This window comes from Cibotium barometz, chromosome 1 (genome assembly GCF_041138505.1).
Source record: "Cibotium barometz isolate CiBa-2024 chromosome 1, ASM4113850v1, whole genome shotgun sequence".
Lineage (NCBI taxonomy): Eukaryota > Viridiplantae > Streptophyta > Polypodiopsida > Cyatheales > Cibotiaceae > Cibotium > Cibotium barometz.
Genome location: NC_141046.1, coordinates 10831459 through 10842178, shown reverse-complemented (window position 1 = coordinate 10842178; position 10720 = coordinate 10831459). Strand labels below are relative to the sequence as shown.

At 39.9% G+C, this 10720-nt stretch overlaps 1 protein-coding gene across 1 annotated transcript; it reads left to right on the top strand.

The window, feature by feature from the left end:
• Positions 1 to 1234: 1234 nt before the first annotated feature.
• On the top strand, positions 1235 to 4245 carry LOC147641597 (ACT domain-containing protein ACR4-like). The gene is made up of 7 exons (XM_086792700.1): positions 1235 to 1641; positions 1735 to 1780; positions 1867 to 1981; positions 2068 to 2135; positions 2264 to 2857; positions 3097 to 3201; positions 3372 to 4245. Exons 1-7 carry the CDS (start codon positions 1577 to 1579, stop codon positions 3729 to 3731), a joined length of 1353 nt encoding a protein of 450 aa, XP_086648826.1. The 5' UTR covers positions 1235 to 1576; the 3' UTR covers positions 3732 to 4245.
• Positions 4246 to 10720: the final 6475 nt, after the last annotated feature.

Below are 10720 nucleotides of genomic sequence, written 5' to 3'. Positions count from 1 at the left end.
ATTAGATTTGTCAATAGTTGAGTTGAGAGAGAGGGATGTAAATTTGAGCAAATCATGAATATGTAGTTAAAAACAAGACTCTATGAAGAAAAGCAAGGGTGTGGTCAAGAAGATGAGAGAGAGAGAGAGAGAGAGAGAGAGAGAGAGAGAGTCGTGTATGGGAAGTGGTTCATTGAGTGGAGTGTGAAAAGGAAATGGACAAGCTACATAAAAGGGTGCTGATCGTATTTGTTGGAAGTTGAGTTGATGAGAGGGAGGTGACTTAGGGGTGAGGGACATTTCAACAAATCGTGAACATGAAGTCAAAATAAGATTCTAGGAGAAATTGCTAGTCAAGAGTAGATTTGAGACAGAGGGAGACGGAGTCGCTTTACGTCGGAGAGAGAGTTGTGTATGGGACGTGGGAGCGTGAAAAGGAAATGGACAAGCTACATAAGTTGATGAGAGGGGGGTGACTTAGGGGTGAGGGACATTTCAACAAATCGTGAACATGAAGCCAAAATAAGATTCTAGGAGAAAAGCAGGATATGGGGAAGTGGAAGGGCTGGTAGTTAAAGACGGTGCTAGCAGAAGTCATTCCATAATGCACAAGCTTGGGATGGAGAGAAAGAGAGGGAGAGAGAAGGTCATGCTGGGCCTTGGTGATATGTCTTTATTGCTGGGCTTCCGTGTGAGGTTGGGAAAGACTAGGTGTGGCTTGGCTTGGAAGAAAAGAATGAGGGGTTAGGATTCCAAGAAGAAGGGAAATCGGCAAGACTAAAATTGATGAATTAGGTCGGTTTGAACTTTGAGCCTCCGCGTTTGATACGACATAAAATTAGTATTTTTTTATGTTTGTAAAAGCGCCGAATATTATATATATATATTAAGGTAAAATTAGTATTATTTATTGATAAAGGATGCTGCAAAAAGCAAACTTCAAAGGGCAAAGTTGAAATTTCAAGAGGGGCGGCTAACGGGTCCTACCCAAAATGCCCCGTTGGCGCGGCCAACTTTAAAAAAAATAATAATGCGAGTTTTATATTAATAAAACTCGGCAGCTGTTGTAATTTTCTCTTTGCCAACTGCCAACGTGCCAAGAGAAGCGGGGCGGCGGTCAAAGAGACGGTGTGGGGACTACCCACCGGTTGTAGCCGGTCTGATGTCAGTCAGCTCCGAGCGGCCGACGGTCGGACATGCAGCCAGCAATGGTGCCGGCGGAAATAAAAAAGCGCCGCCGCCCCCGCTAGCTCCCGAATCCCGATCTCTCCACTATCTCAGTTCATACTTTCATACCATCGGCTCATCGTCCCACTATCTCATACCGTCGGTTCCCCCTTCCGCCCACTCGCTCCCCAGTTAATCGCATTTTTCGTGCGCCCAATCCGCCCATTGGCATCTCAATCTCGTTTCTGCCGATCACAGCCCAACTTTCCATTTCTGTTTGTAAAGCTCATCAGGTCCTGCAATTTTCCGCCTCATTTCCCCCATCTCAGCTATTCCTCGCTCATTCGGGCCATTTTCCCACGTATTTCGGCCATTTTAAGCGCACCTTGGCTAACTTAAGCCCAGATCACCCAGCCCATTTCTGCGTGGCATGGACTCCTCGCAGGCGGGGTTCGACGAGTATGAGAAGTTTGTGTGGCGCATGAACCCCCCTAGGTTAGCATTTCCGCCCATCAAATTAAGCGGTGTATTTCAATCTCTCTTTTTCCCGCCTGCTTGTCTAAACCATTCGATCCGTTCTCCTTGCAGGGTTATGGTGGACAACAATTCTAGCGAAACGGCCACTTTGTTCAAGGTGGGTAGGTGGGTCGGCGGGATGAACTAATCAAGTAATAACTGTTGCATCTTGTGCTAAATCCTCGTAACCCATTCTTTTCGCAGGTTGACAGCTCCAATCGGCATGGCATTTTGCTTGAAGTTGTGCAAATCCTAACAGATCTCGAGCTTAGAACACACAAAGCTTACATTTCTTCGGACGGTGGATGGTTTATGGATGGTAACCTCCTCTCAAAAATCATTTTTTTGCAGCTTTTTTCTGCAGTTTTGCGTCACAATAGCTAAAATTTTAGGGTTTTCATGCAGTCTTCCATGTGACAGACGCCTTTGGGAACAAAGTCACAAATCAGGATATCATTAGCTTCATAGAGAAGGTTAGTGGTCAATCCTAATTTAAGTTTAGGGCTTTTCAGCATAATTTGACTGAGTTTGTGGTATGCTTTTACTTTAAGCTTTTTTCTTTTCCGCATTCAAACTGGATAATCTACTGTGTGTGATACAGAGAGTAAGTGCTAGCCATGAGCTTCCAAGAAGAAGGGTGGGAGTTCTCCCGTCTGCAGTAGCAGCAGAGCACACAGCAATCGAGCTAACAGGAACCGACAGGCCAGGCCTCATGTCCGAGATCTCGGCTCTCTTAGCTGAAATGCGATGCAATGTCGTTGCAGCCGAGCTATGGACGCACAACATGAGGGTGGCATGCCTACTCTATGTGACAGATGAGGTAACAGGAGGCCCAATCCAAGAGCAAGATAAGCTCTACAGGATCAAAGAGTCCCTCTGCAATGTGCTCAAAGGGGACAAGGATTCAAAGGAAGCAAGAACAGACTTTGCCAATAGTGTGACCCACACAGAGAGGCGTCTGCATCAGATGATGTTTGCCGACCGAGACTATGAGAGAAATTGTGATGAAGAGAATGATTGGGACCTCAATGGGAAGATAACGGTGAAAGATTGTGATGAGAAGGGATACTCTGTGGTGCACATGGAGTGCAGAAACCGCCCCAAGTTGGTCTTCGACACCATCTGCACATTGACTGATATGCAGTATGTTGTCTTCCATGCTACCATTGATACAGATGGCCAGAGAGCTTATCAAGTATGTTATCTCCCCCATCTTCTCATGTTTTTGTTTTTCGAGCTGGTGTCTAACACTGCTTCAGAGTGCCACCCTTAGACTCGAACAGAGAAATGCTTTTGCTATTAGCTTCGTTGTTCTCATGCTTTTGGCTTCTTGTGCTTGATAAGGAATTTCTTGTTTGCTCATAAATTCTGGCAGTTATGTGTCTCAATGGATTACTCAGTTTAACCTGTTTGCTTGCTATTGAAATCATGCAGGAGTACTATGTCCGCCACATTGATGGGTGCACTATCAGCTCACAGGCTGAAAGGAGGAGAGTTATTCAGTGCCTAAGAGCAGCTATAGAGCGCCGGGTTTCTGAGGTACCATTATTCACCATTCACAGTCCATTGGGTGATATGTGAGCTTGAAAGTATGTGGGTGTTACGTTAGAGTGAGTGTTAATCAGGGCTCTAATGGTTCATTTTCTTGATTTGAATGTTTAATCACATATTGACTGGTCTCAAGACTTGTGGGTCTTTGGCAAATGCAGGGCTTGCGACTTGAGTTGTGCACTAGTGATAGAGTCGGTCTGTTATCGGATATAACACGCATTTTCCGGGAGCATGGGCTCTCTGTGACAAGGGCTGATGTCTCTACAAGAAACAACAAAGCAACCAGCATTTTCTATGTCACAGATGCAGCAGGCAGCCCTGTAAATGTCAAAGTGATTGAAGCTGTGAGAAGAGAGATAGGGCAAACGATTCTCAAAGTCACGGAAGTGCCCCTCTACTCCACATCACCACGCACATCAGAAGCACAAGGAGCAAGGTCAAGATTCTCACTTGGCAATTTGTTTGGAAGGCCTTCTCAATTTCTATACAACATCGGCTTGATCAAGTCCTACTCATAAAATAAGGTTTTGATCATCATGGACCGCAAAAAGCAAGCAGTGTTCGGCAAGATTGTATTGCCCCTTCCACATTTTCCATATACGCATATACTGAAGGGCCCAAAAAGGATCAATATAGCCCCAGAAAGCTCCCTGCTATCCAAACACGAACCCCACAGAAGTGATTTTTGAGCATGTTAATGGGGAGCTTTTAAAAGTGGATAAAGAGAAAGATATCACACACCAAAAAGGCTAGTCCCTGCATGGGATCAAAAGAGTCCTTACTTTACTAAACTTGCCCTTGATGTCCTGGTTTGGTACATTCCCCTGTACAAAGGACTTAGAAGTTGTCCATAAGTTATTCTCTTTTTGACCAGAATGGCTTACATTAGGAATTGGGGGAACCTTAAATTATTATACACAAGCTTGTTGTTCCAAGGGCTCTGAGCTCCTGTTGCATGTGTTGTACTATGTAACCGTAAATTCGTACACAAGCTTGTTGCTCCAAGGGCTCTGAGCTCCTGTTGTATGTATTGTACTATGTATGGATGATCCTTTTTGACATGGGAGAGGCTGAATTTCGCCGATGTATTAATAAAATGCCCATTTATAAATGTTTTTAGTTGGGAGATTGTAGCCCTGCCTTAAAGTCACATATCACTAGGCCTCCAACAGCTCTCAGCAAAGCTTACCATCCATAATAGGAATTTTGTTTTCCGGACGTCCCTTTGCATGGAAGACTTTGTTCTCTCCGGAGGATTATTGAAAGAATGGTGGAATTAAGGAGCGGTGCAAGCATAGAGGTGGGCGTTTAGGAGGGGCAACATTTCTCTCTCGGTTGAGTAGGTGAGGAGGCTTTTGTGTTGGAGGGTTTCTTTGCTTTTGTGTTGGAGGGTGCTTGTGGTGCAAAGCTATGTAGGCAAAGGGATTGTATGTGTCGTAGGTGACAGGCTTGCGTTGTAGGCTACAGAGGTAATCCTCAACACTTCAAAATTGTCTAGTTTTTGATCAATAGTTTCGACGGTCAGATACAGTAAACTAGGTCGAGTAAACTTTACAGCATCGTCGTTTATTAATACCATCCATTGATGACACTTGACAAGGGTCTTTAAGACCTCGTGGCACTTAGTCTTGAGGAGGGCTAATTAAGACACGAACTTGAGAGAATCTTTGATCAACTAGTGTTAGTCGATGCACTTTGCAAATGTGTGCCCCTAACACTATCATAGAGGTTGCCAATGCTAAGGTTGGTCAAACATAATTTCCTTGTAAATTATTATAATTTTCGAAACTCAATCTTAAAGGGTCAATTGAATGTGGAAAGCATGCAGTGCCTAAAGTCTGTCTATCACATTGTACACGTTTACTCAAAACACGAGTAATTTTCAAACCATTTGTGCCCCTTGGGAGAGTTGGGTTATTTGTCCCAGATAGGTGAGTTGGGGTAGAAAGCGCTTTGTGCTTGTTTCAAAGAAGAGGTAGGCTATATAGGAGAGCGTTGCAAGCCATAGCCATAGCTTGTGATAAATGCAAAATTGTGGAGCAAATCTTCATCTTCTTTCCTATTTGTGTGTGTGTGTGTGTGTGTGTGTGGGTGTGCAGGTGTGCGTACAAAGAGAAGTGTAGAAACGGATATGATAGCTCTCTCTCTATCTTATTTTGTATATACAAGCGTGATCATGTGTGGTGTTCAATAGGAGGCGAGGGATTGCAGAGAGGAGGTGAGGGGGCAGGCTTGGTGGATGGGTGGCGGGCGCGTATGAGAAGAACATGGAGGAGAGGGTGAGCTTGAGCTCCTTGTAAGGAAACACATATACACACAAGACTAGACAAGCACATAAGAGAGATGGATGGTTGAATTTTATTCTATTCTCTTCTCTTCTCTTCTCTTCTCTTCTGTACAACTAAAAAATAAAAATAAGAGTATATCGAAAAATACTCTATTACTAAAGGTCAGTCCATAGTGTGAGCCTGTTACATGAGCTGGCATTATAACTATGCCATAACTCTAGTGAACCAAAGTGAAATGGATGGTAGAATTTTATTATATTCTCTTCTCTTCTCTTCTTTACAACTAAAAGATAAAAAATAGGAGTATAAGGGAAAATACTCTACTACCAAAATATAGAAGGTCGGTCCATAGTGTGAGCTCGCTCCATGAGCTTCCATAACTCTAGTGAACCAAAGTGAGGGTCTCATAGTCTATAAAACTCTGGTGGCATATCATCACCCGTAATCTCACCAACCATGCTAGTGGTATAAGTGCACAATTGTCATCCATATTTGCTTTTGTTGAGCTTGATATCTCAACAAGAAAGGGGGCCTTAGGGAGGGGGGAGGGATGGGACATGGGCAACAGGGTGGCAGCGTGAAGCGTAAGAGTCTGGCATGGGGGCAATAACCTCAATTGTCTTTGGCGTAAACTCACATTTTTGGTTTATGCAAATATACCACCCAATTGGTAAACACGTGGTTCACACACACACACAAAACACGTAAACATTTGCTATCTAATAAAAGGCCTGAAAAAGTCACTCTTCATTCTTACCTTTTGACTCTTTAGTCCTAAACTCATTCACTTTCATGCACATAAAAAACAAGTAACTTTTATTTCCGCTATGAGTTATTTAATAAAGAACATAAAAAATTCACTCTTTACTTCTACCTTTGACTTCATTTTAACCCAAATCTAAATTCATCCACTTTTAACCCAAATCTAAATTCATTCACTTTCACTTGTCACTACCAAAATTACTTTCTAATATGATCAATAGTGATTTTGACTATATTGCGCCAAAATCCCACTTTCTTAACACACTTTGTAACCTTGTCAACGTAAGGGGGCCATTGGGTGCACACCCCCCTTGTAGTAGCAGATTGGTCTCCTCCTTCACATGGTTCATTACAAATGTACTTTTAAGTTTTTTTTTTGATAAATTCATTGACTTTCCTTTACATGACATGTTTTGTGTGCCAAAGATGGATCATATGCATCCTTCTTTACTTGTTGGGGGTGTTAGTGGTCACACCTATTTTCACAATTATGATAAATTTCCCCTCAAGCTAATATCAAAATACTCACCCAATTCACATGACTCTAGTGATACAATATTTATGATAAATTATTGTGTTTTTCCATATTGTTGATGCACTTCTTTGAATATTTCTAACTGTCTCATCTACCCTAGAGCAAGACTAACAAGGGAATGTTGATGCTTTAAAGTTTAGTTATGTTTATGCTAGAGTTCGGACCAATAAAAAGGAAGTGAATGTTGTGTTTTGACATTGGATCTCTGCATATGCAATCTAAAATTTTGGCCAAATTGATCAAGGGTCATGTTTTTTAGTTTAGGTTAGAGATGTTTTTTAGTGGTGGGAAGGAAAGGAATTATAGCTTTTGTGTTGAGGCAAACATGGCTCATAGTCATAAGGTAAATATATCTTGACACTAGAATCAAGAGAAGTGTAATCAAAAGAAGTGTAATCAATATATTGACACTGGAATCAAGAGAAGTGCAATCAATATTTATAGTAGAACTTTAGTCATAAGGTAAATATATCTTGACACTGGAATTAAGAGAAGTGTAATTAATATTTATAGTGGAACTTTAGGAGGAAACCTTCTCACTTTATTGATTGAAAAACTCTCCCATTTGTCAAATTCAAGCTCTTGAATTAAGCCTTTGCATAATTATATCTTTCATGATAAACCATCCCAATTTTAAATAAAGGAAATCTTAAATGCAATTGTATTGTGCATTTTCCCATTTCCATGTGACACAAAAACATATAGTGTTATCAAGTCAACAAAAATGCTTTGGTTGTGCAATGATATGGTGCTTATGTGTCATAACAAAGTCGTGTAATGGATATAAAGAATCCCCCCACCCACAATCTGTGTGATGCACACATGCACACACGCACACACAAAGGCACTTGGTGAACCATAGATTTATAAATGATGGAAAAATGATTGTGTTTCAAATGTGCCAAAGAATACATTTTAAGCTTGAATTAAGTTAATATTTTGATGTTACATGTTTCTAATTTTGACCTCAAGATTGTGAAACATTTATCACGATTTTGTTTTTGACTAATTTCAAATATGAATTTTATGAGAAAGCCAACCTAAATTGTAAATATATTCAAATAAATATAATAACATTAAATTAATTTAAGTAAAGCAAATAAAACTAGGGAAATTACAAAAGCCAACTTAGATATTGACATTTTGTTACATTAAGCTATGATAATATAGTGGAAGAAGATAGTACTAGTAGAAAAGACCAACTGATATGAGGCAATATAAACCCAAGGGATACCACTTTTAAAGAGGCCACTAGTTTTAAACGTCTTATGATCCTTATAAATGAAATCCCATAATATCATTAGTATTACTTAAAAAAGACTAACTACTGTGAGGTCATATATAATACGAGTTTTAAAGTGAGGCCACTAGTTTTGAATGTCTTATGATCCTTGTAGATGAAATCCCATAATATCATTATAAAACTTTATTACATTGATGATTTTAAGAGTTAGTGCTACATAATACATTGAAACTAGAATCTAAATTTGTAATATGGAGTATAAAAAGAGGACTCTTAGGTTGATGTGATCACACAAAAAGAGTGCAAACTTCAAAGCTGTAAGAAACGACAACTTTATATTATCAAAGAATATATATAGAATTTATATTATCAAAGTGTATACATAGAATTTTTCATGTAGGTTGGAAATTAAGGAAAAAATATTAGCCCAATGGCTAATCTAAAGGGTTTTTTAGAATAGTTGAAGTTTCCATATTCTTCTTGGATAAAGATTCACCGTAGAGAATATATATCTTTCAGACATGTAGGTCTAGTTTTAGCCCAATCAAACACTAATTTGGAGAGCTTTTGAGTGTATCTACCATCCACAATACTACCATAGAGGCTTTTTAGCTTTTGAGTGTATCTACCATGCACAATACTTAATAACTTATAGATAGGATAATGTTGACATTTTTAGATGAGATTATGTTTGCCAATTTGCCAGTCTATTTTCCCTATTTTGTTGAACTTTAATTTGAGAAAGATTAGCCTAATGTTTTACACTTCCATATAGAGTACCCCTTCTTAATTTTTACCATGTTGAGAATATGTGTGATAGGACATAGTTTAAAAATCTAACACCCCTATGGTTGCATATACCATAAAATCATGAAAAAATATTTTTGTGAAATAAAGATACATCTTGATTAACCTAGATTAGCATAGCTTGCCCTAGGTTAGCCTCGATTAGCCTAGATTAGAGAGAAAACTAAAGATCTAGGGCAAATGCCATAAAAGATGCCTAAAGATATCAAATGGTCAAAAGGTCATAAAAGGTATCATAAGGTGTCAAAAAGTTATCATAGTCCTAAGGCTAGTGCCTACCCTAACACCACATGTGTAAATGCCTCTAAGCCCCATGTGCCTAGGCCCATTCACGCACATCCTAAAATCCCCTTTGTTATAAACCATCCCCTCCTACAATGATTTCATCCTTGAAATCGAAGGGTGGCCGTGCACAACATAGACACATATATAAGGCTATATACGAAGCCAAAAATTACATCCAAAGCTAAATGTGAATGTCGTCATCAAGGGCGTATGACCCCTCCTAGATCAAATGGAAAGGAATGTAGTGCAATGCCGATGGTGAAGCTAACAATGCATCCTCCATGATCGAATGTGAAACCAAGGACTCGCGTGATCATAGCCATAAATCTTGTGCCACCTGGATCAAAAGGGTAAGTCAAGTCACGCGGTGGGCGGGGCCACCTGGATCAAATATAAAGTGACACCCCCCACCCTCGAAAGGTGTACACACCAAGGAAGCCTGGATCAAATAAAAATCCATGAGATACACCACCAAGATCATGGTCTAGATATCCATCAATGTCGAAGATGAATGTGCCAAGAATGTGTGCCACCGTGTCAGTAATAAGCACAAGGCTCTCAAGATGATATCTAGTATGACTAAACATGAATGCCTAATAAACTGAATCCACATCAATGGATAAGAATCCATGAGCATCACAACAGCAGAATGTGTCATAATCTAAGTCAAGGATTGGACCAAAAACTAATATATCATCATAGGCATGGTATGCCTCCATCAATGGTGCCTCCATAATCATTGGATCTATGAAAATGCCTAAGTCAAATGTAAAACTCTCAAAATTCATGTGATCTATGTGCATACTCATGCCTCGTCTACGAGGTCTTACCTTAATGAAACATCACTACCCTCATACACTATACCTGACTGCTCATCAAAAGCATGAACTATATCCAAACAAAAGCTGCTAGTACACGGAGTAGTGGTCAAACCGTAGATATCCTCACATGTGAATGCTCTAGAGGAATAGCCCAAGATATCTAATACAAGAACCTTAGGGCTAATCTACTTATGGGCCATCGTATGCTCATAGGTATCCTAAGGATTATAACTAACCTTGTGTGCAATAGATGCATCACTTATCAAATACTCAAGGTCTTCTTATCAGTCCTCATTACTATCTCTAGAGAAGTAGGTAGACATAGTAGACGCATCATCATATGATGCTCAATGCCATCACTACCCTTGAGATCATGCCACTATAATCCATGATGATGGTAACACACACGACTTCATTTTTGGAAGAACTATGAGCTTATTTAACCTAGAGTATTTTCCCTCACATTATAAGAAGGTTAAAGATGCTTTCAATAACATAAATTATACTTACACTAAGGTGGTGAAAAATATAGTTTTATGTATCAAAACTTATGAGGAAAAAAAGGGATTTCATAGTAGCACCTTTGTAGGAAGTAGACATCATATTAGGCATAGCTGCTTGGAGACATCAATATAACACACAAATTGACTATGATACACATAAAATAATGAAAGAATCAAATGAAAGAAGAGCTTTTGCACTTTGCTGATCCACACGTAGGCTATAAGAGAGCTTTGTGTAAGAGAGAGAAAACTTACATGGTGTT

Excerpts from the sequence above, each read along its gene's own strand:
- LOC147641597 (XM_086792700.1), top strand. The coding sequence starts at position 1,577 with ATGGACTCCTCGCAGGCGGGGTTCGACGAGTATGAGAAGTTTGTGTGG. Across the intron at positions 1,781-1,866 it reads AAACGGCCACTTTGTTCAAG|GTTGACAGCTCCAATCGGCA; the intron begins GTGGGTAGGTGG and ends TTCTTTTCGCAG. Across the intron at positions 3,202-3,371 it reads TAGAGCGCCGGGTTTCTGAG|GGCTTGCGACTTGAGTTGTG; the intron begins GTACCATTATTC and ends TGGCAAATGCAG.